Raw genomic sequence first — 25,699 nt, 5'->3', positions numbered from 1 at the left:
TCTTCTCTCTCTCTCTATTTCTCTTCTCGCTCTCTGTTTTGGGTTATCTTTCAATCACTGTCTCAGTTTTTTTATATCACTTTCTGTCATTTTCTCCTCCCACTAATTCTGAGAGGTCTTCTCCAGAAGCAAGATTCAATGATTTTAAAATCTCTCTATATGTTTTTTATTCTAATGAGAGTGGTTTGATAAAATACAAATCAGTCCAATATTTGTTGAACAGTCAATATCCAAGGGTGTGCTAGATGCCACATGGTCTCCTGAGCTTGTCATTTTCATTACAGAATAAGACATTAGACACATATTAAGATATCAGTCAGTGCCAAAATAGGTAAGCTAGCTAAGATTACCATTCATGCATGCATTGGACAAACTTGGGGTCTTTATGAATCCCAGGTAGTAGTCCAGTTTTTCTTCATTGAGGAATTAATCTCTGTGGTCCAGTAGCTTGGTAAATATAATCTCAGTAAGAAAGACATTAGCCCCCAGGCAAACAAGAAGGTTTCAATCAAGTTGCAGAGAGATGGGTAAATGTTAAATGTACAGTCAGTTGGTCAAATTAAGGTTGAAAATGAGTGAAAATGAATCTTTCAGTTTATAAAAAAGCATAGACTCTCAGAATGATAGCATTGACCACTGACATTGACCTTCCTAGTAATTTTTCCTATTTTCTCTGAATGTCAGTATCCCTGACAGATGGTCTTCCAGTCTTGCCTCATGCCCCCAATGGTGAAAAGTCTGTTACCCTATTATTGGAAATTCTATTTAGACAGTTAAACACAATTTTTGGTGAACATTTATTGTTCCCAGGGTACAATGCATGATGACTAGGTGAGGGAGAATACTAGATGAGGGAGAAATAATATTTGGAAAAGCAACAGTCTACCTTAATAAAGTTTATAACAGTAGAAAGATAAGACAGAATGGATTTGAATCTACTGATACATATTACACAGTAAGTGCATTTATCTAATGTAAAGCACATTGCTATATGAGATCTAAGTCCAGGGCTCTTGATGTAAGCTCTAACAAGTATTTTTGTTTGCTTGTTTTTGTTTTATTTTGTTTTGAATATATGTTTTCAGAACTCCAGTTGATTTCCATTGTAATTCCATATGCCTCAAACATTTGAAAATCATTCCAAGACAAGATAGAATAGTTTAAACTTGCCAGGAGAGTGCCTGAATCAAAAAGGATTAAAATCCCTGGTAGATTTTGTGGAGGAGGCAACATATGAGCTGAGATCATAATTCACATCCAGATAATTTCCACTGTTGGTCATTTGTTGTTGTTTTCCTAAACCCCCATACATAGGACAACTTTGAAAGTATTTTTGTTTTTTGACTTTCTTTAGCCTTTTCTCTTCTAAGTTACATTCTCACTTTATTTGCCTGTTTCCATTCTTTAATTCACTTAGATTCTAGCAGCTCCAATCAAAAGTTAGAAATATTAAGGCAATAGGTGTGGATTCTACAGAAAAATAACTTTCTCATTAATCAGCCATTCACTAAGCATTAACTAAGTAACTACTGTATGCTAGACACCATGTAAGGAGCTGAATGACAACTAAAGTGATCTAGTCTCTGTCGTCAAGGAACTTACAGTCTATCAGGGAGACATCATTTCAGTGCATAGAACACTCTGAATGACTCTCAGAAACGCATCCAGTTCCATGATGACAACACTGTCATATTCATTATACCTGTTGTGCTCTGTAATTTCATCCTCACCTTAAAATAAGACACAAAGAACTGAAAATAATATTCTAATTCCAGGAGGATCAGCCTGGGCTACCAATGAAATATGAATCTCGATGATCTGAACCATGAGAATAACTACTCGGTAAACTCCTAATATTTTTATTTAGAAAGATTTTTTTTTCAGGTAACTGCCCTCTTAATAAATACTGTGTATATGTGTGTGTGTGTGAGAGAGAGAGAGAAACAGAGAGAGAAACAGAGAGACAGAGACAGAGACACACAGAGACAGAAACAGGGAGGGAGAGAGGGAAGGAGGGAGAGAGAGAAGGAAGAGAGAGAGACAGAGAAAAGAGAGAGACAGAGAGAGAGAGAGAGAGAGAGAGAGAGAGAGAGAGAGAGAGAGAGAGAGAGAGAGAGAAAGAGAAAGAAACAGGTGAAATATTCACCAAGAAACTGATAAGGTCTCCAGAATCAAGGGAAATTATCAAAGAAGAGTTCATTTGGATTCATTTTGCTTTCTGAAAATTAAGAGGAATATTAATTTTGACAAAATGCAGATGTATTGGTATTAGATAAAGCTGCCTTATTTTTCAAAAGGATAAATTTGTATTGTTATTATTATTATTATTTTTAATATAACAAGCCTATTTTGCCTTTGGTGTAAAAATCTAAAGTGACGGGTTTTTGCTCATACTTGAAACAAAACCCCACCCTTACTGATTAAATTATCTTATCTTAAATTAATATTCCAGGTAAGTATTCTGTGATCTCACACATGCAAGTTTATAGGAAAAAGAACCTGGCAAGCTATGTCTCATAGCCCCAGCATTTGCCCAGCTCCTGGGTTTGCCATCTTTGAATTATCCTTGATCTATCCATCTTCCAGATTGAGGAATGTCCTCTCCTTTCTCCAATTGCCTGGCATTGTTATGTTTGTGTTTCTGTTGTATAACTCTCAAGACAATATAAGGCCATTGAGGGTAGAGACTATTTCACTTTTGCCTTAATAACTCCAATGTACTCTCAGTTATATTGTAATCCCTACAATAAACTAATAATCAGATATTTACTGTTTTATTATTAAAAGCCAGGAAAAATAAATCTTTTATACATATCATACCAAAAATGCCAGTTTTTGACACATTTTCTTATTTATGTTAACTTTCTTGATCAGTGACTTGGGACAAATAGTACAGAATTAGTTACAAAACATTTTGAAAATGGTCGATAAAATATGCTCATATAGAGATGAGTATAAAGGAATTGGCATAAAAAACCCAGGACTAAAGATGCTTAGCTTCTCAGGGAGAACACGTATTGAGGGTAGAATGGATATAATCCTGTCTTCAATTATTTATTCAGCTCTTTTTCAGAAAAAGCATTCAATATTTGCTCCTTGGCCTCAAGGTCATCACTGGAACAGATGTGGAGAAGTAACAGGGAAGGAAATTTGGATTCAATTTACAGAGAAAGTATCCTAATTATTAGACCTCTCCAAGAAGTAACAGAGCAAGTGGGAGAATGTGAGTTCTCATCCCTAGAGATATTTCAGTAAGGATTGAATGACCCCATTGAAGGGAGTGTTGCAACAAGAATCAAGTTGCAGGCAGAAATTGGGCAAAAATCTTAGCAATACTTTCCAAGTTCTGAGATTCTAAAAAGCCATTGGGAGGCCAACAGTTCTTTCACTGATTCCATGAAATAGTTGTATGAGAGCAAGGCTCCATCTTCTCAACCCCAAATTGTACCAGAGAGATGGATTCTTGTTGTCATACCATGGTTACTGTGCAGTGATGAGATATGGTGCATCATGGTCATTAAAAACAAACATTTCCCAGAGGATGGATGAAGTGCATGGGGTGATGTGAGCAACTGCAAAATGGAATCGCCAATGAACTCCAAAGAACATGAGTAAAAGATGTCATCAAGGAGTTGTAAGAGTAAGAGAAAATGGGTCCCAATTGCCTTGGGACCATAATAAGAGACAGCCAGACTTCTCTAGGCACCTATGTAACACAGAGATGAAAGTGAATAAGGCTTCTAGGGTGTATATAAACCCACTGTGATAAATATTTAGAAGTGCATGGATAAGAGTCACATAGGATGCACAGATGCAGAAATAGATGGGCTGTCATATATGCATCATTGTAGGGGACAGAGAATTAAGGAGGTCACGGGATCATTGAAGGATGATTCCTGCTCTTATTTTAACTTTCCTACTTATGTTTCTTTTCTTTTTTTTAGACGAGGAGCTTAACTTTTCTTGGATTGTCTAGTGCTATGATGATGAGGATGACTATATTCTTATTCATAACAGTAGTAGCAGCAGCAGCAGCAATGGTAATAGTACTAGTAGTCAGCATTTTAAATTTGTAAAATGCTTTATAAATATTAGTTCATTCTATCTTATCTAGAGATAAGAGTAATTTCTCTTTTATGATACTAACCTCCTCTTGAGGTTTCTTGTTAAGAAAAAAAAATCCCAGAAGACTCATAGACACTCTAATAATCTGTTTTATGGAGTATAAAGCTTCTCTTTGCCAGGGGCACATAGTTGCTTTGAATATAGCTTAATAGCTCCAATCTGCTTCCCTCTCCCCCACCCCAGCCCAACACATACACATACATACTCCCTATTGATTATAGATGGTTCAGCACATGAGTAATTAGAAATGTGGGATGTGGGTGGGGGCCAGCTGGATGGCAGATTCGGGACCTTCTGGGGCTGTATCCACTAGGGCCAGAGACTGCTACGTGACAAAGACTCCGATAAATAAAGCTTCTACAATAGTTCCTTGGGAAGTCTCCTCCTCAGTATTGATTGGTTCCTCTAAACAACTAAGACAAACTGTCTTCCAAGGAGAGAGTGCCCCCCAAGTCAATAAAAAATTATTCATACAGAATCATAGAGCAGAGAACATTAGTCCAGATGGCCACTAAGGCACTGTTTCATGTGTATTTTCATTACTCCCACCATAAGTAAGTGAATCAGCTGCTGAAATTTTAGGTTTTAGAATTAATTATGGTCAGTACAAAAAAAAATAACCCTCATAATATTAGGATTATCACAGATTCACATGCGAAGAAGAGCTGTTACTTGGTGCTCCAGAAGCAGAAAGAATAGTGACATTGATCCGATTAGTAATTAGATCCAATTATCCATGCCATGGATCACTGGAGAGAGGAGACTAGCCTCTAAAGTACTAATTAGCCTCTGTGAAAGAAGTAAAGGCCTAGCCCTGATCATTCTGAATTATGTTCTCTGCTCTCTAGAGTATCACAGAAATATAGTAGGAATTTCAAGTTATTTACTATAGTCTATATATGAAAAAAACACCACCTCAACATTGGGGTCACATCTGGTCTTTCTCTAAAGACCCCTAATGAACAGGAGCTCATGATTTTCAAGGAGACCATTCCATTTTGGCAAAACCTTAATTACTACGAAATTTTCCCTTTTCTTAATTCCAAATATATCTGTTTAGAATTTCCCTCATTCCCTGAACTCCTGCGTGTTCCATTAAGCACCAGGATCAAATATAAAGTCCCATGGCGTTTCAAGGCATTTCTGGCTTCTTGTACCTTCTTTTCCTCTGAGACTCTATCATCCCACTATTCCAACATTCTCATTGTCTCTCCAGAGCATTTCCCCTGCTCTCTCCCCTCACCCCTATTTCTTTATCCCCCTAACTTTCTGGCAAAAGACAGCTCAAGTCCTGTCTTCTGCAGCGCCCTTTCCCAATCTCCCTCTCCCAGATTCTAGCATCTGTTTTCTGAAATGACCTTCCATTTGGCCTGCATGCATCTTATACACCCTATTACTTATACATTCTCTCCCACATCAGAATGTCACAAGATCATAGATGGAGAGCTGGAAGGGTCAGCAACCATTGAGTCTAACTTTCCTTTTTTACAATCTCAGAATTGAAGCTTAATGATTTGCCCACGGTCACACAGCAAGTAAGTCTTCAAGTGAGAAGCTGAACTCAGATTTTCCTGACCACAAGTTCAGAACTCTATTTTATTTTCCTAATAGGGGCCAGTTGTATGAGGATGGGGACAGTGTTGTTATTTTCTCTTTTCATTGTATCTCTGCAGGTCAGTATAGGACTTAGCACATAGTAAGTACTTTAAAAGTGCTAGTTGACTTATTAACTTGCCTTCTCCCATCACCATCCTGGTAGACTTGACAATCTCTGACAATCTCCCACTCACCCATAACTTTCCCAAAACATAGCACCAGAAAGTTGCACCCTCCTCCAGATGCAGTTTACTTAGGGGATGAGAAATATCTCCATTTGGTTTCTGGAAGCTAGGCCTCTTGATATATCCCAAGTTCTTATTTATGTTCATTTTTTGGTCTCCATACTACACTGGTGACTTTAATTACTTGGTCTAGCTGAGAAAGAAAATTCACTTTGATGTTTCTGCTGGAACAAGATGGCTATATCCTAAAGCTTCTATCAACTGTAGATATAGTGATTTCCAACCAATCACTTATTCAATATAAACATTTGTGTTCTTTCATGGGAAAGTAAACAGTACATCCTTAGAGGACATCTATATTCATTCCAATTTGATCTTGCCTCTAAAAAGTTTCTTGACAAAAGATGCCCAGGGCACTAAGCCTCCTTCTCATGGAATAAATGACGGATCCTGTTTACTCTGTAAAACACTGGGGGAGCCATTTCTGAGACATGATGGTAGAGGAAGTAATTTGGAAGGATACAATGGACCTTGACTGAAAATGGAATTGTGGCTGTAACAGATTTAAATGAAATTGTATGAGAATCATTTGATCTCATCACTGTTTCACTAATACACTGTCTATGGCTCCCTATTACCTCTAAGATAAAATACAATGCCCTAAAATTATCATTTACATTTATCTATAATTAGGTTTTCACTCATGTTTCAAGCTTTATTCATTACCTAATTGTTTTTCACACATACATGATGTTAAAGACAAACTCAACTTGTAGGTGTCTCTCACCTTGGCCTTCCATCTCCCATCTTGATGCTTTTATAAAAGCGGTCCATTAATTCTTCAATATATCCTTCCTCCGCCCCCTTTAGAATGCATATTTCCTTCAAAACTTAGCTTAGGCATTTTATTCTTCACAATGACCTTCTTGATCACCACAGTGCTTAGTATGTCTGGTTTGACATATGCCATGTATTTATCTGAGGACAGTCTAACTTTCCCAAAAGAACATAAACTCTTTAAGGATAAAGACTAATTTATATTTTATCTTTGTATCTTCAAGACCTGGTACACATTAGGGACTTTATAAATGCTTCTGTAATTTAAACAGCATACTTGACTAAATATCATGGTTGACATGATGTTTGTGGCTCATCCACACATCTGGATTCTTCCATAGGACTAGTTATTTTGTTGTCCAATTGATAGACAATAATGATACCTTCCTGATATTAATGAAGGAAAATAGTTTTATCAATTTTCTTTTTCTTTTTTTTTTTTAGCTTTCATGATGTTTTTCTTAAAGTGTTAATACCTGGAAAGCACTCTTAATTATGTATGAAGATGTCTTCACCATATAGGACAGTCTAAATTAATGGTGCCAAATGTAGGGCTTGAACCAGTCCCCCTCAAGTCCACATGCAATCTGTGGAGATCCTGATGCTCAGCTGCATTTACCTGTTTTCTTTTGGAGTTAGGCCCTACTGGTCACAGTATTCAGAAAGTAGGCAGGATTAATTTATTATGAGAAAACCCGGGTTTTGCTCCTGATGAGCTATGTGATACCATACAATATATTTCCCCTCTCCCCATCTCAATTTCTTCATCTGTTACTTTAGATTTGTACTAGCTGGTCTTTAAGGACCCTCCCACCTTGAGAAGTCTGTGATCCTATGGAAATCTTAGAATCCCCCACTAATGGATGCTTCATCGCCAAGGTTTATTTGCTCCACATGGAAACCTTTCCCCATTGGCATGGGCCACATGCAAAGTGATGTAAAATAATAGACAGTAGTAAAAGTAGTCATCCTCAAGTGGAAGAAACATCGGGATGCTTTGCATGGAGCTGATATTTATAAGATATAAACAAGTACTTTAAAAATTAAATGAAAAATAGTAGAGTTGATCACAGAAGTGGAGAAAAGGAAATGAGACACAACATTTCTCCCTCATCTTTTTCAGAAGTGGTGACTACGGAGGATGAATGGTGCATATTTTTCTGAAAGAGAAAGTGAGGCAGGTGACCTAGAATAGTCATCCAATTCCTTTGCACATCAAGACATCCTTCAAAAATGAAGGACAAACAACAACACAAGTTGGCACAGTATCTGGCACTTAAATCTTTATTGACTTCACTGTTCTTTCTGATTCAAAGCTCAGTCTCCTTGGCAAGGGTAACAAAGGGAAAATACTGCTAATTTCACCTTACTTTACATTGATTCTGTTCCTCTGCAATATTTCAGCCAAACTCTATTTAGTAACCATTCCCTAATTTTAAGCTTCTCTCCCAACTCTTTCCCAACGCTATCCCTCTGCAAGCATTCAGGGTACCTATGTGTTGTCTTTATGCATAAAATCTATTTATTCTTAAGCTCTGATTTATTAAAAATCTCTTTTTCTCCTTAAAAGTTTAGTCTACACTGCCACACTCACCTTCTAATACAGTGATTTGAGTGTATGTCCACTTTTCCCAGCAAACTGTAAACCAGTTCAGAACAAGGAATATGTTTTTTTTTAATCTTAGTATCCTTCCTTTGCCCAAAGAAGGCACTAAATAATTGTTGAATCATATTGCTTTAATGAGTTGATACCTAAAATCAGGGAGCCTGAGAAATAACTATGAAGATATACCAACAAAAATTGATGGCAGCATATTTCTGTCACCTTAGGTAGCTTTATCCAAATGTAAAATTCTCAGTTCTAACAATATAGTATTGCTTTGACTTATTGGAGGAGAAAGCCATTCTAAAGTAGTGAAAGGTTTAAATTATGAATCTATTTAAAAATAGTTCTGTTGGTTTTTGCTATAAGAATATGCTATTACCTTATAGAGATTTAGGGAAATTGTTTAGAAAGGAACAGCTTGAAATTGACTTATTAATTGTAAATACATGCTTCTAAAATGCTTAGGGGCTCTTAATAACAGTTTAGTAACTTAAGTGTTTGTAAACACTTTTTTAAAAACCTCATTTACAGAGCTAATTCACTTTGAAAATTCTGTCTTCTTGGACAGTAAAATAATTACAAATTACAAATTATAATGTGTGGTTGGAATTGATGAAAATTTATCTTCATTCTATAAAAATAGCACCTTATGATATAAAAATACAGGAGAGAATAAGATTCAAATGTTCATGATGGGTTGAATTTCTTCTTATGAAAATGCCGGCAGCTTGGAGTATTAGTTTATAAAATATAAATGAACTTTAAATCTAAAATACTTAATTCTAAAAAAGAAACAGTAGAATTGTAGGGATCTTCATTTGCAGACATCCAGTACATGTATATTAGTGAAAGTACACTGGGTTTTTCTCTAATTCTCAAATTAGATATCTCCTAGATAGGAAAGGTGAGTTTTTGCCTCATTTCTTACCTAGCCATAATCATTGAATGAGTAGGTGCCTCAGTCAAACAGAGATCTGTTAAAGATCTTAATCTAAGGTCTCCCACTTCATCCCGGGCCATCTCCAGTTATCCTGACTTATATCTGGCCACTGGACCCAGACAGCTTTAGAGGACAGAGTGAGGCTGGTAGACAGGATCACCAGTTCTGTCTGGGACAGGATCCTGTCCACCCCTTCCTCACTTCAATCCAATTCACTTGTATGTCAAGGCATTACCTCCCTGATGTCACATTTCTCTTCTGAAAATGAAGGACAAAAAACAACTTTCCATCCATCTGTATTCAGCTTAACGAGGGCTTAATACAGTTGTGCTGATTTGATATTGACATGGTTCCTTTACATGCATTATCTTCTCTGTCTCCCAATATTTCTCATCAGACAGCAGGGCTGTTCAATGGCTTAAATGTGGAGCTGGAGTCATGAAGAAAAGAGTTCAAGTTCAACCTTGGACATAAATGTTTTGGGACTCTCTTCAATTCACTCCGTCTCTGATTGTTTCCTTACTAGCTATAATGGCACTGACCTTCCAGGGATGTCGTGAGGCTTAAATGAAATAATATTTGTAAAGTGCTTTGCAAATTTTAAAGCACTATGCAGATGCTATTATTATTATCATTATTATATCAAGTAAGTATTTCACAATCATGCTTTCTGTGAGAAATGCCAATTTGTCAGTTGTGTGGAAGATGGATGACTATGGGAATGACTCAAGGATCATTTCACTATCACTCTCAATCTACCATCTATTTCATGGTTCATAAACAAAAAGGTACTTTAAAAAGTTAGTTTACAAAGCAGAGTTTTAGATCACCTTTTTAAGGTGTGACTTGATCCTTTGGAGCTTGGCAATGGAAACTGCAAGTCAGAATTAACCATCTTAGGGCATCAGTCAGGTGAGCAAATTCGCTCCTGCTCAATAAGATTCTCTGAGAACCCACCCTTTTCTTTTGGCACCCCCAAACTAGACCACCTGTATTTGTGAAAAGTCATGCTGTCCCTGGAGTTAGAAGGACCTGTCATCTCATGATGCTGCATTAGGTGGTCTGTTCTCCCCGGAGGTTATTCAAAACAGATTAAATATTGTCAATGTTTAACTTTCACATGAGAGGTGTGGTTTGGAAAAAATTTTTTTTTACATAATGGGGAAGTATAAAATGAATCAAAATAATTTACATTGTTTAATAAGGGGGGGACTTTCCCTAACAAATATTAAGTTAATTATGTTTATCGATGCAAAAGTAAGAATAGATGTCATAACAAGGCGACAGGAACAAGATCTATTTGGTCTTTCTTTGTGCTCTTTGGGATGAATATATTTTGAGGTACATACATGTCTCAATAGTTCAGATTCTTATCACTGAGCGAAAAAAGTCTTCCTAGTCAGAAGAAACATTAATGCTGAACATGTGTGATTTTTGGTGGAAGTTAGAGATATCTTCAAAGCATCCAACTGCACAAAATGATATTCTGAGGAAAGCTGCTTCCATGTCTATTTCCAACAAAGTTTGCAGAAAAACAGAGTGGAACCAGTAGCCATTACTAAAAATGTTATATTTATCTGATATAAATATATGTGAAGTATAAGTATGGATATACATATGCCTATGTGTTTATGTATACATATAATTTAAGGCACACATGTATATCTGCATATATATCCATATATACATATGTATAGACATATATAAACATATACAGCTATATACAGTATATATATGTATATGTATATATATACTTCTCCCTATATTGTATATATGCACATAATACACAAACATATATGATATGCAGACATGAAATAGAACTCAACTAAATCAAATTCAAGAGAGGTTCTGTGTACCAGCTTCAGATGCTCTCAATGCCTTATGTGGCTTGGAGTGCACAAAGGCAGACGTTAAAATGGAGGGGCTTTCTAGGATTCTAAAAGGCTCAAAAATTCTGTTCCCTAAATCTAGATTTGCAAGGGCTATGAGAGGTTTTATAAATGAGGAAACTGACCCAGAGAGGTGAAAGGGCAGGCAGAAGGCTGACCCAGTGGTAAGGGTCGGGGACAAGATCTTCCCATTCTAAGCACAAAATCCATGATGCAATCCCCCTTTTCACATTCTCTGAGTGTACTAAATTCAAGGGATTTGCTTGATATAGATGAAAATATGCAATCATTTTCTTCTACTTGAAAAGTGGGACGTTTTCATCAAAATTGGAAGACCCCATTCTTGACTCCATTTTCTACCATGAAAGGGCCACGATGATTTCAGAAAGAGTGGTCTTCAAGCATTTGAATGGATTTCCCAGGAAGGAATCAAACTTTCTCTGTTTGGCCAAGAGGACAGATCAAGGAGCGGTAGGCAAGAAGTACAGGACTTGCTTTAGAATAAACCTGAGGGTGCGGGAAAACTGGGACATTGATGCATTGTTGGTGGAGTTGTGAACGAATCCAACCATTTTGGAGAGTAGTTTGGAACTATGCTCAAAAAGTTATCAAACTGTGCATACCCTTTGATCCAGCAGTGTTACTACTGGGATTATATCCCAAAGAGATTATAAAGAAGGGAAAGGGACCTGTATGTGCACGAATGTTTGTGGCAGCCCTTTTTGTAGTGGCTAAAAACTGGAAACTGAATGGATGTCCATCAGTTGGAGAATGGCTGAATAAATTGTGGTATATGAATATTATGGAATATTACTGTTCTGTAAGAAATGACCAACAGGATGATTTCAGAAAGGCCTGGAGAGACTTACACGAACTGATGCTGAGTAATGAGCAGGACCAGGAGATCATTATATACTTCAACAACAATACTATATGATGACCAGTTCTGATGGACCAGGCCATCCTCAGCAACGAGATCAACCAAATCATTTCTAACTGAACCAGCTATTCCCAGAAAAAGAACTCTGGGAGATGACTAAAAACCATTACATTGAATTCCCAATCCCTATATTTATGCCCACCTGCATTTTTGATTTCCTTCACAAGCTAATTGTACAATATTTCAGAGTCTGATTCTTTTTCTACAGCAAAATAACGTTTTGGTCATGTATACTTATTGTGTATCTAATTTATATTTTAATATATTTAACATCTACTGGTCATCCTGCCATCTAGGGGAGGGGGTGGGGGGGTAAGAGGTGAAAAATTGGAACAATAGGTTTGGCAATTGTTAATGCTGTAAAGTTACCCATGCATATATCCTGTAAATAAAAGGCTATTAAATAAAAAAAAAATAGAATAAACCTGAGGGGAAAACCAAAAATGGATGGAAGTAGAGAATCACTAGGCTCTCCCTTGCAAGTCTTCAGTTAAAAATGGCATGAGCACTTGTCAGGCTATTGTAATTAGGAAACACCTTGGATTTGATGCCCTCCTCAGTCTCTAATTCTAACATTAAAAACAAAATAAAATGATTTCTTCATTATTACTTAAGACTCTGCTCCTTCCCTCTCTCACTCTTATAAATAAATATTTTGATTCATCTTTCTTATCTTCTATTTCTTGGATGATCTTTTTGCTTCAAGATAACCCCCAAGTAAAGTGTACAGTTTTAATTAATTAAAGTTTGCACAGTACATACAGTGTGCACTTCAAAACCTATAAAAAGGTTCATGACCTAATATGGGAAATAAAATATCCTACTTCAGGGTGGGGAACTATATTAGAGTGAAATCATTTAAAGAAAATTACATCGTATTGACCTTGGCCTCCAGTTGAGACCCATATGAGGAGTAATCACCGGATTGTACTTGGGGTGAAGGAAGACGCTCTTCTCTCCATCTCAGCATCTTCATCTGCTAAATCTGCCTACATGGTTTGGCGCTGCATCCAGCCTTTTGCACACTCTCCAGAGATAACAGATAGCCTGGACAGTTTTTGATTGGAGTCCAAGCCATCACTAACCCCAGCCCCTTGGCTGGAAGGGAAATCATCTCACTTCACATCCATACTTACAGAACTGATATGTGCAAAATGTTTTCTACATTTTCTGTGCCTTTAGAAGCTTTATCCACACAGCTAGCGCCTAAATCCAAAGAATTAAAAGGCTTACAGAATGGCTCCCATAGAGGGCCGGATTGTGATAGTTAATCCAGTTATAGACATAAAGTTGTTTGTTTTTCCCTATTTTGTCAGTACTACAAATGTCCTAAGTTGTGAGGCTAATCCCATATGGAGGAGAATAACAGATGGACTTATATTTCATTTTTTTTTGTAAAGTAAACTAAATGTTGCATGCATTGAAAAAGTGGGGAAAAGTCTGCTTTAGCACTTAACAGAAAAGTCTTCAAGAATTGACACTGAGGAACAAGCTGAGGAGATTTGTGGCAGGTTGGGACAAGCTAGAGCATGTTGTAGATGTGGAGAGACAGATAGGAAAGCAGACAAAAGATGGATCATCTGCCCATAATCCATAATCTAAAAACAAGAGCTGGCTACTTAACAGGAAAAGAACTCACCTATAGAATGCCCAGGCCCCCCTTCTTTCTTATACTGGTTTCAGTCTTTAGAATTATCCACCAAGCTCCAAAGCAGCCTGGACACACCGAAAGGTCCCTGTTTCCCTGCACGCCCTCCTTCCATTGGTTCCTCTCTGCACCTCCATTTTAAGAAAGCATACTGGCTATCCATTTGCACCCCTTACACTTCTCCTGGGTATGCTGCTGACTTCTCTATCACTCCCTCTCTTTTCAGGTTCTTTATATACATCTACATGCACACACATATAATATATACATGTGTGTATACATGTATACATAAAGATAGTCATAGAAAGAATTAATGCAGATGTAGAGGAGAGTTCACATAGATAGTGAGATATGTTCAATAAGAGAGAAACTATGGAGGGAAAAAAATAGCTCTCTAACACCCACAAGATCACAAAGACAAAAATGAAATAAGAAATCAGAAGTGAGAACCACATCTATGGACATCTACACAAAAATGTCCAAGGATTGGGCCATTTCAAGACAAGGTATGGTCTATTAGCTCAGATAGTGCTTCACAAAGAGCCTTACAAATAATAGTTTGTTTGATTCTCATGTCAGTGGTCAGAAGGAGGTACTATTATTATTATTCCCATTTTATAGATGAAAAACCTAGGGAAGACCAAGATTCTGTGGCTTTTCTAGAGTCATTCAGAGACTAAGTGTAGATACTTCAGCAGAATTTAAACTCAAATATTCTTGATTTCAGATCCAGTGTTTTATTTCTGAGATTTAGTTAGATGAAACGTTTCTACACTTTTGATACATTTTTATACAAAAGAAACTATATATATGTATATATATATATGTATATATATATATGTATATATATATATATGTATATATATATACATATATATATATATACATATATATATGAAAGAAAGATCGGGGTGAATTATATATTAAGAAGTCACACGCATAGATATGTACATAGACATACATACATACTACATACATACATATATACATTACATGAAGAAATCCAAGAATCAAAGAGAAGAGGAATGACTGGGAAACTAGATTAAAACCAGTGAAAAATAAACAGAAGTGATTTCACCACCAGAGTCTACAAGAGAGCAAATGTTTTCACAGAAAGACAAGCTAACTTCAGGAAAGAAATAGAAAGCCTGGAAAAGGAGTCATGGGGGATTTCATTGATCTGGTCATCTGTTGAAGTGCTTTCTGTCTCTCTGTGTATCTGTGATTGTCTGTCTCTATCTCTCCTTCCCCCCCCCTTTCCAACTCTATTTTTTGTCTTCCTCCATCTATCTCACTGTTCTTTTTCTCTCTATCTTTGTTTTTCTCTCTGTGTGTGGGGGTGTATTTCTCTTTATGTCTCCCTCTGTCTCTCTCTCTTTGTGTCTCTCTTTCCATCTCTCTCTCATTGTCTGTCTTTCTCTGTCTCGCTTCTTCTCTCCTGTCTCTGTCTCTTTCTGTCTCTCTGTCTCTCTCTATTTCCCACTCATTCTTTGTCTTTCTCTGTTTATCTTCTCTCCTCTTCCTCTCTTTGGTTCTCTTTGTTTTTATCTCTAAAAAAGAAGGCAAGAAAAACTGGCCGCAGTTTCCCATACAGCCCAGATTTCATAAGACCGAACTTAAAAGAGTTCATAGGAAGAATAGATGGAACCTAACTGACTAAAATCCCAGAGGGGAATTTAGCTAAGAAGGTATGCAAAAGTCTGCAAGGAAAAAAAAAAGACATACTATTTCTCCTTTCAGGTTATTTCCCCATATTCCCATTTGAAATTTGGATTTCTAGAGAGGTAATATTCTGGCTCATCTCAGGTAACCTTAAGCAATTTGGAATTCCAGCACAATTGTTCTGAGCTTCTCCTCAAGTATTCCCTATATGTAGCTCTCTGCTTGGCCCTGAGGGTTGATACCTTTGTAGAATCCTGAAAATCCATATCTTGCTGTGTCTCTAAGCTCCCATTTAGGAAACTGTATTAGCCTGGTTCATTCTCTCTGATGACATGATCAATGGTGGAGGAAATGCTACTCTCTACCAAGCTTACTCCCAATCACTTTCTCACAGTGGATGCATGTGCCTTCTCAAGTAGCTCCCAGGGCCAAGAAGTTGTTGAAGCTTTACAGCTGGACTACTGGTCTATGGACTTCAGAAGTGGCTTGATGTATTGTGCCATGGTCCAGTAGTGTGTCTGATTCTTTCAGCAAAATAGTTCCAACTTGGCTCAGTCTGTTTTCCTACAGTGGCTCAAGTACAAAATCCCTCTTATCACTTCAGTTCATATTTTGTGTGCATTGACTGCTTCAGGCAGAAATCTAGACCTTCTGTGTTAACATTGATCAGGTAGGACTATAATTGCACCCTTTTACCCTTTTAGAAAGTAAAAATAATTCTCAACAGGAAGGAAAATGGAAAGGAAGTGAAGGGAATAGTCATGGGTAGACAAGAAAGTCACTTAAATATTAAAAGCTTATATTACAAAGGTAACAAAGTAAGGTAAGTAAGTAAAGATGACAGAAGTAGAAAGCAACAGTATGGTATGATTCTTTACAGATGGTACTAGGGCTGGTAAAGCTTAGAATGATTTGATTCTGAGGGAAAACCCATCAAAGATCATTTTCAATCATTTACTATATACAAGGCAATTTGTGAAGGACTGAAGATTAAAAAAAAGACAAAGCAAAGTAATCCCTGCCCTCAAGAAACTTATGTTCTAAAGGAGGCAGTAGCATGTTTACTCACAAGAAAATTTAAAACATACATGGAATGATCACCAGGGAAAAGGCATTGGATAAAAAGGCCAGAAGAAGTCAGCCAGATCTCTTACAAAAACTGGGAAATGAGTTTTGAAGGATGCCAGGGGTTCCAAAAGGCATCAGGAAGGAGAAATGGTCATTTTGAGTCTTAGAGATGAAAAATCGAGTGTTACATGTGAGAAGGAAGAGCAAGGGGAGTTCAACTTTGGGAGCAAAGGAGGCTCTCAGAAGGGAGGAAACTGTTCTTCAGTGTGGATGAGAAGGTCCACCCTGGTCTTTTGGTTTATGCTTTTTCTGACAATCATAATGACTTCTGGACAGAGAGAAATAGGCAAAAATTAATAACAGGAAACTGATATCCAAGATGAGAAAAGCTACTGTGAAGAGATTAGCTGTCCTTGATGAACACAGGTCACTGGGTCAAGATGAATCACATTCTCAGGTAATGAAAGTACAGATAGGTGTGATGGCTGAATCTCAATGGCATAGGGAAGATCGTGAGAGGAAAATTTTTTAAAAAAGATACCTTGGGTCTAAATGGGATAGATTTACCTGATTACAGACACACACACACACACACACACACAGAGAGAGAGAGAGAGAGAGAGAGAGAGAGAGAGAGAGAAAGAGACAGAGAGACAGAGACACAAAGAAAGAGAAGGAGAGAGAGAGAGAGAGAGAGAGAGAGAGAGAGAGAGAGAGAGAGAGATGGTGAGAGACATAGAAAGAGATACCAAGAGAGAGACAGATACAGACATATACAGACAGTCAGAGAGAAAGAGACGGAGACAGAGAAGACAGAAGAAATAGAGATAAAGACAGACAAATTGAAACAGACACAAAGACAATGAGAGAGACATGGAAAAATGCCTTCTACAAAGGACAAGCCAACCAGCTAGATTTTGTAGCTCAGGCTAAAATATTTCTTTGACCCAGAGTCACAGACAATGAACAGCTAGAATAGAAATCAGTAGAATTTCCAGAAGAACATGTAGCAGAAAAAATAATTTTATACTGATTATCAAGCTATTAGTTCAGATCAAGTTACAGATATAGTTCCCCTTGATTTTAACCAAGTATTTGATCAAATATCCCATTGTGTGCTGGGAAAGATGGTGAGGTGAGGTAAAAAAGACTAGATCTTGTACCTTCTAGTAGATTCAGAACAAGAAGAGGCACTTGATGTAGAACAGTCATTAATGCTTCAGTGTTCTCCTTGAACCTTGATTCCCTTGGTTCCTGTGGTGTTGGCTATGTCCTATTTCAAATTTCTTTTTAATGAGAAATAATACATATGTAGAAAAGAGTTATATAAGTGTTTCATTTCTATTCTTTTAAACTGATCCAACATTTAGCAACAGACATGTTGTTGAAATGGCACACATTTTGGAAGAGTTCTGGATTTTGCATTAATTTGTGAATTCTCTCCCCTTTGAGCACCAAATTTTCCACGTCACATGAAAAATGACCATTTTTATCAATGACTTAGACAAAGGGAGAGTCGCCACATTTTCTATCATTTAGTTGATATCAAGCTGAGAGATGTCACTAACTCATTGCATGACAGAATAAGGATCCAAAGAGATCTTCACAAGAACAGACTTAATTGAATTAAATTTAATTTCATAAGGATAAAGAAACTTCTCACATATATTGGGATCAAGAAAGAATGTCCCAAAACATGACTGAAAATATGATATGTAGGAAATATGTAAGAACAAGATCTTGGTGTCTTAGTGATTTGTGAGCTCAGTAGGAGTCATCAGTGTGAAATAGTCTTTCAGGAAAGTTCATGGGATGTGGTGCTGTACCAAGGGAGCCCTGCCTTTCAGGAATGAGCAAGTGAGAACCTTGCTGTGCCCACTGTCATTAGATGAAATCTGGAGAGCTTTGTTCCATCCCGCTTCTAGCACCACATTTGAAGATCATTAGTTACCTGGAGGGCATTCAGAGAAGTTTGATATTAAATTCATATGAAGTGACTGGGGATATTAAATGTGTAGAAGAAATGACTAGGATGGGGGGGGATTTCCTACTTCTGGAAATGACTTTTATATTTTTTACAAGCAATTAAGTATGCACATCTTGTAAAACTCCAGTGGATTATCATCTCTTTGAAAGCAGGGATTTCTTAGACTCTGACGTAGGATGGATTCATCTAAATATGAGACAGCTTGGTGATATAGTAGATAACACACTTAGCTTGGACTCAAGGAGTTTGAATTCAAATTCTGGTCTCAGACATTTAGTAGGCATGTGACACTAAACAAATGGATCAAATTTTTTTTTGGGGGGGCGCTCAATTTCCTTGTTTGTAAGGTGTTAATAATAACACCTATCTCACGGGGTTATATTTAGGATCAAATGAGATTGCATAAATATGATTCTGAAAACCTTAAAGCACTTTATAAATGCCTGGTACATTATTATTATTGAGTTGAAAGATCATGTATGTAAGTTTCTTCCCAGAATTTCCAAGTTGGGATGAACTTCTGAGGACCAATCCAGGGGTAAACCAGAAGTGTTCATTTACCATTCACCATGCCTCTTTTTATTCTTCTACTTTTTAAATTTCTTTAATTTTGTATTTATTCAATTAGCAACAACAAAAGTCACATCAAACTTTAGTCATACCCAGAAACCCATGTCTCATTCTGCATCTTGAGTTCATTCCCCTTCAGGTTAGTAGCATGATTCATCATTGGACTTTTGGCATGTGTCATTGGGATGTTAATTGGTTTTGATTCAGAAAGAGGCAGTTTATATTTATACCATCCCCATTTCAGGATAAATTGCTCTCCTGGTTCTGTCCATTTCATTCTGCATCAGTTGTTCCTAAAACTTTCCAGCTTATTACTATTCCTATTAAAACATTCAGAATTGACACAGATCCTCCGTGTATTATGTAAGCAAGACAAAGAACAGAAGCCTCAAAATCTATTATTCCTGAAATTTCTGGTGATCTTAATTAGCTCCAAATTACAAAGTGTTTCTTGATTGTAGTATCACACAACTGACACATATTGCACTTTGTCCTACTGCAAAGATCACTGTAGTATTGTATATTGTAGTATATTAAGTTTCATGGATTTTTTTCTTCCCCCTTCCCGTTCCCCTTCCCCTTCCCAATCCTCTTCCCGTTCTCCTTTTCCTTCCCCTTTCCCTTCCCCTTCCCTTTTCCTTTCCCTTTCCCTTTCCTTTTCCTCCCTTCCCCTTTCCCTTCCCCTTTCCTTTTCCCTTTCCCCTCCCTTTCCTTTCCCCTTTCCCTTTCCCTTTCCCCTCCCTTTCCCTTTCCTTTCCCTTTCTTTTTCCTTTTCCCTTTCCCCTTCCCTTTCCCCTTTCCTTTCCTTTCTCCCTTCTTTCCTTTCTGCCACTCTCTCTTCCATCTAAAAATTGTGAAAATGATTTTTTTTAATTAAGTGCAAAATAAAGATAAAACTTTCTATTCATTCCTATACAATTTTATTTTATAACATATTGACTAAATATTAAGTAATAGTTCATGATTTTATGATAATAAAATGTTATTTACTAAATAAATAATCTTTAATCATCCCAGAGATAGTAATAGTACATAGTGGAAACATATTTGGAATTTTGAGTCCAAAATGTTAATACTACAAGTCTCAGTATCAGAAATCCAATTGGTAAAAGAATATCTCAGTTAAGAAAACTCATACATGTGCTTCTTACAAACAGTTAATAGCTAGATTTACATTAAAATTTCTTTTTAGAATATCATGTAATCTATCTCTACTGGAGTTCTCTTAAGCACCGGAAAAGTCATTCCATTTTCCATTTCTTCCAATCTCTCTGTCATAAGAAGCACAGAGAGCAGAATTCTATATTTTGGTAATTAATTTCCTTAAGATAATGCTAGAAACATCAGGTTCTTTAAAATATAGATGAATTTCAAGGTGAGCCCGCTCCTAGCTGTTATTAATGGCCTATGATTTATTGTGACAAGAGGCCCAATCCGAAGCACCCATTATTAGCAGGGCTTTTTATAAACTTTAATTGGCCTCTGCTATAGCAAAACTGGAAAAGGGCCATGGAGAAAATGGATTCACCTCGGGAATTGAAAAGAATGGTCATCACTAGGTCTTATAGACCTTGTGCAAACTGTCTGAATTGTGTCCTTGGAAGAATAGCCAGCCCTTTCTTACACATACTCTAATGTCTATGGGGTTATTCTTCATTTCAGGAGATCTCATAGCACCTAACCCTGGCTACACAACCAAAACAAATGTCAACATCATCACTTTTGATTTTTTTCCTGTCCCTCTTTTCCAAAGACCTGTTTAAGCAATATTCTATCAGCCGAAATGGACCAAAACTATATGCCAGTGCTATTTGAGAGAAACACATGGGTCCACAGCAAATTTATTCTCTAACTAAATGATCTCATTTAAAGCCTCATTGTAGTAAAAAGAACTTTACATTCTTTTAAGCATTTCACTGTCCCATTTATTACAATGTATTTTATAAATCTTTACGTCCTTTTCAAACTCCCCATGATTCTCTTCTGCCCCACCTCTCCACTGAGGTATTTGCCTAATATTTCATTGAAAAACAAAAACAAAAACAAAAATGAAAACTGAGGCCATTTTCCAACAGATCCTTTTCTCCTCTCCTCTTTTCATATGTTTCAGACATCATAATATACAATCTCCTTCAATGCCCATGCTGGGCATCAGCATGTGGCCCCTAATTTTACTAAGGCAAAACCTACTAGATGATCCTTTCTTCTGTCTTTTCCAGCATAATGTGCTCTGTTCAACTTCAATCTCTCTTGATCTTAATTTCTATATTTCTTCTAATTCCTTTCCTACTCCCTACAAACATGCTTCTGAATCAATCATGATTAAAAAATGAGTAAATAAATGAATCAACAAATGAATACAAAAAATAGTCCTCCATGGGAGTCACTTATTACCTATTATCTCTTACACCACGTCACTCCTTCATAAGTAAAGTCCTTGAGCAACTATTTATCTTCACCGCCTCAACTTTCTCTCTCCTCATTATCTTGTAAACCCTGGACAATCTACTTCCAACCTTAACATTTAATTGAAACTGCTTTCTCTAAATTGTCAGTGATATTTTAATTGACATTCATAATAGCTTTTTCTCAGTCATCATCTGTGTTGATCTTTTTGCACCTTTTGACAATGTCAATTATTCTCTCCTCCTAGAAACTTCCATTTCTAGACTTTCAGAATGTTGTTCTCTCCCAGTTCTACCTCCATTTGTTCAATCATTCCTTTTCAGTTTCCTTTAATGAGTCTTTATCCAGGCCAAACCTAGTCAAGGTGAATGACCCTCCCACACCCCAGGGTAGCTCTGGACTCCTTTCTATTTTCCCAGCATACTTTCTCATATGGTGATCTCCTATTGGTTCAATAATTTCCATGTTAGTAATTCTCAGATCTATATTATTCAGTCCTAATCATATTACTGAGTGCAGTTGACCATCATCAACTGCCTCTCAGATATCTGGAAGCTAATGTCTTCTAGACATTTCCAACTCAATTTTTTTCAAAAGAGAACTCATTTTCTTTCTTTCAAGATCCTTGTACCCAATTGTGTTACTGTCATCAAAAACACCATGACCCTCCTCATCACTGAGGTTCTCCACCAGTGTTATCTTTGATGTGGGCTTAACCTTACCCCACATATACAGTGTGGCCAGAGCTTGTCATTTTTATGTCTGCAAAATAAAAGCAAGTAAGAGCTTGCTATGTAGGAGTGCTAAGTGAGGCAAAAACAGTCCTCGCTTTCAAGGAGCTTATAACCTAATGAGAAGAAATGTGAAAAAGTATACATACAGGGTCAACATAGTATGAATGGGAGACAATATCCACAACTTTCATGGATCTTTCCACTTTTCTCTGCTCCTATAACCACCCCCTCTTTGGATGACAAAGTCAAGGTTTCAAAAAAAAAGATCACTAGGCTGAGTCTAACAAGATGAAAAGGAATAAGGAACAAGTCTTTCCCTTTTGTGGAGAAAATCTTCCTCCAAAGTGGAGGAGCACTGGATGGAAAGCATTTGTTCTAAAAAGAACTGAAGGGCCTTAGTAAGCAACAGGCTCAGCACAAGTCAGCAGGGGGGAGGAGGCAGCCCTCACTTCAAAAGTCATGGAATAGTGTGTTGCCTTGAAAGGGTTGTTACTTCTAGGAAGAAGGAAGCGATGATCCACTATACTCTGTCCTCATCGGACTCAGATGGATCATGTGTTCAGTTCTGGGCACCATGATGGAAAGAGGAAGCTTATTAGCTGGAAAGTGTCCAGAAGAGAGCACCCAGGAATTTGTGAAAACCTCAAATTCATGATAGATTAAAAAAAATAAAGCAGACATGTTTAGATTGTAAGTTTCTTGAGAACAGTGACTTTATTTTCATTCATTGTATCCCCAATGCTTAGAATCAAATTTGGCTTCTAGTTTATGCTTATGAAATGTTTATTAGATTAATTTGGATTGACATGGAATATTGTTTATGGAGAGAAGAGAAGGACTCATGATAGGACAAAGGAAAGGGCACGATAAAGAAGAAATGTTTGTTAAGGTCCCAAGGGGAAAAACTAGGTGCAATGAATGAACTGAGGTTAAATGTTGGGGAAATCTTCTGGAAAATGAGAAGTATTCTACAATGGAATGGGTGCCTTGGGAGGTAATGGGCTCCCCTGCCTAAGAGGTCTTCAACACAAGGTGAGCAGCCATTTTTTGCAAGGATCTTAGTAGGAAATTTGTTTTAGTGGATGGCCACTAAGGGCCTTTCTAACTTTAAAATTCTTCAAGTCTGAGAATCAAATGATTCAGCTGAGGGGACACTGATCCATTCCGTTTGGATTGCTGCTACACATTTGCACATCTGACTTGCTAAGTCTGGTCACTATACCTCCTCCACTTAAAGTGCCACAGATTTCCCTTCAGGACAGACCACCATATCAAGATGGAGCTCCCTCCCTTCAGCCCCTTGGCATCCTTAGATTGCCTCTGCAGCAAATTGGCTTCTCCTTAATTCTGCTGCTTTTTAGTGACAGCGGGGTCCTATGCCTGCATTACAGCTGAGGTGTATTACCAAGCCCAAACTTCATTTCTTGATGGGCAATTAGACATGTGAAATGAAATCCTCAGCAAATGTTTTCAAATGTGCCTGATTTAAGTGGCTAAATGAAAACTTTTTAAACATTATGGATTATTTTACTGTGACGAACAGGAAATCACTGTGTCATCCCATAAACTGATGACACATCTAAAATTGAGCTCAAAGTATTCCTTTGTGTTTGATTTCCTCCAGTTGGAAGACACAACAGCTTCCCTTTCTTTTCTTTAGAATTTTCCCTCTAGGTAAATTCAATGGGAAATTCACATAGATACTTGGAAACTATTAGCCCAAGCTTAGAGTAATATTTCAGTGAAAGGTAAAGCATCTAAACCTCATTCATTTAAATTTCATACTAAACAGCACCAAAAAACCATGATGTTTTTCTGACTAGATTGATCGGTTGAGGATTCTCAGTCATATTCTATTACTGTAAATAAATGACACCAGATGGCCCCCAAAACCAGCAAGCATGGACATTTCAGCTCCAGGTAGGGAAAAAAGGATTCTGGGATGTCTCACATGAAAATGTCTTCCAAAGGAAATACAGACGCTGAACTAATATTTGCCCATGAAAGTAAAATCACAGTAGTAGCTGTGCTGAAAGAGTCCCTTTCTATAGCCATTAATAGCAGCATAAATAACAGATGTCCCAAAAAATCTTAATGCAATTTAAATGTATTTCTAGCTGGAGATATAGATGTAGGTATAGGCATAGGTATAGAATTTCACACTTTGTAGAAAATAATATATCAGATCCTGGAAGTAATGCAAACCAAGATGGCAAAATCAAGAGGTAAACTCCTTACTTTATGGCCAGGATGGATGGGAAAGTACTCCCTTCTTGATTAAGGAGAACGATGGAGGAAAGTGAGCCTGTGTATTCTATGTAAACCATCAGAGAATGTACCAATTTCCTCTTAAAGCCCCCAAGTCCAGGAAATAACCCCACTGTGGCTCGCTCCCATCAATAACAGAGTTTTCTCCTTAAAGTGAGGCATCTGTCAGCAAAAAATACTGACTCTTCTCCATTCTGCCAGTCCTCCCAATATCCTGTTGTCCCCCAAACCACAGCAGGAGAGGTTAGCAATGTTGCTCAGTTAGGAAGATATTCACCTAAGAAGAAAATCTTCACTGTTTTCTATTTACAGACACAGACCAAGTTCTTTTCCTTCATCTGCCAACTCCCTGAAACATTGGGGCACTTAGTATCTTCACCACTGTACAACGGTTAGCTACCACTTTGGGCACTCACCGGCTGTTGAACTTCTCCGGGTGTTTCTCTCTCATAATGTGGAATCTGTGGGCAATGGAGGCATCCTAAGAAAGGAAAAAAAACTAACATTAAATACTGCTATAATGCAGAAATGATAAATTCAAAAGCCAGAGTCTCAGCTTCTAAATGTCACAGGGCACCCTTCTCCATTTGGACATTGGACAGGAAAGGTTCACGACCCAGCCTAAGAAGCAGGATTACTTCTGCTCACCTTCATTTTCAACATTTAAAAAAAGCCAGATTTTTCAATCCTGAAATTGCTTGTTTTTTTAAAAAAAATCCTCTAATTTCCATCCTTTTCAAAATTTGAACTTGCTTTCCAAACACATTGCCAAGCATATTTTTAAAAGATTTTGAAGAGGTTGTTAAATGAAAATTCACTGGATTTTCTAAGGAAGCAGAAGGCCACATTTGGAAACCTTTGGGTCACTCTTTTTTTATATAAGGTAACAAAATAAAGGTGTAGGGAATGGGGAAATTTTCATCTAATAAATTATCATTAAAAATAAAGAATTAAGTTCTTTAGAAATCAGTTTTGAAGAACTAACTGGATAACCAACAATTGACCATACAGACTCTTAAATTGTTTTCTCCTTTTTATTAGAATAACAGAAGGCAAACTACTGTGATCCTTGCAGACAAGAATTACATAATCAGAAACATGAGATGTTTATGGGATATCCAACCTCTTTGCCAAAAAAAAGAACTTTGACACAAAGAGGCGCAGCTTCAAGGTCCTGATGATACAATACTTTCTAAAATGGAAGGGTAGTAAAAACATGGACAGAATTGTCACAATGC

At 37.1% G+C, this 25,699-nt stretch overlaps 1 protein-coding gene across 5 annotated transcripts in view; it reads right to left on the bottom strand.

Moving 5' to 3' along the window:
* The window catches only part of DGKB (diacylglycerol kinase beta), a 687,380-nt gene that overhangs the window by 245,214 nt on the left and 416,467 nt on the right, over positions 1 to 25,699 (bottom strand). For all 5 annotated transcript variants that reach the window (XM_031940700.1, XM_031940702.1, XM_031940701.1 and 2 more), the window contains one exon: positions 24,878 to 24,942. In XM_031940700.1, coding sequence (XP_031796560.1) covers positions 24,878 to 24,942 — 65 coding nt within the window. The remainder of the gene's footprint in view (positions 1 to 24,877; positions 24,943 to 25,699) is intronic.

The sequence above is a fragment of the Sarcophilus harrisii genome, chromosome 5 (assembly GCF_902635505.1).
Source record: "Sarcophilus harrisii chromosome 5, mSarHar1.11, whole genome shotgun sequence".
NCBI classification, from domain to species: domain Eukaryota; kingdom Metazoa; phylum Chordata; class Mammalia; order Dasyuromorphia; family Dasyuridae; genus Sarcophilus; species Sarcophilus harrisii.
This window is presented reverse-complemented; position numbering and strand designations above follow the sequence as displayed.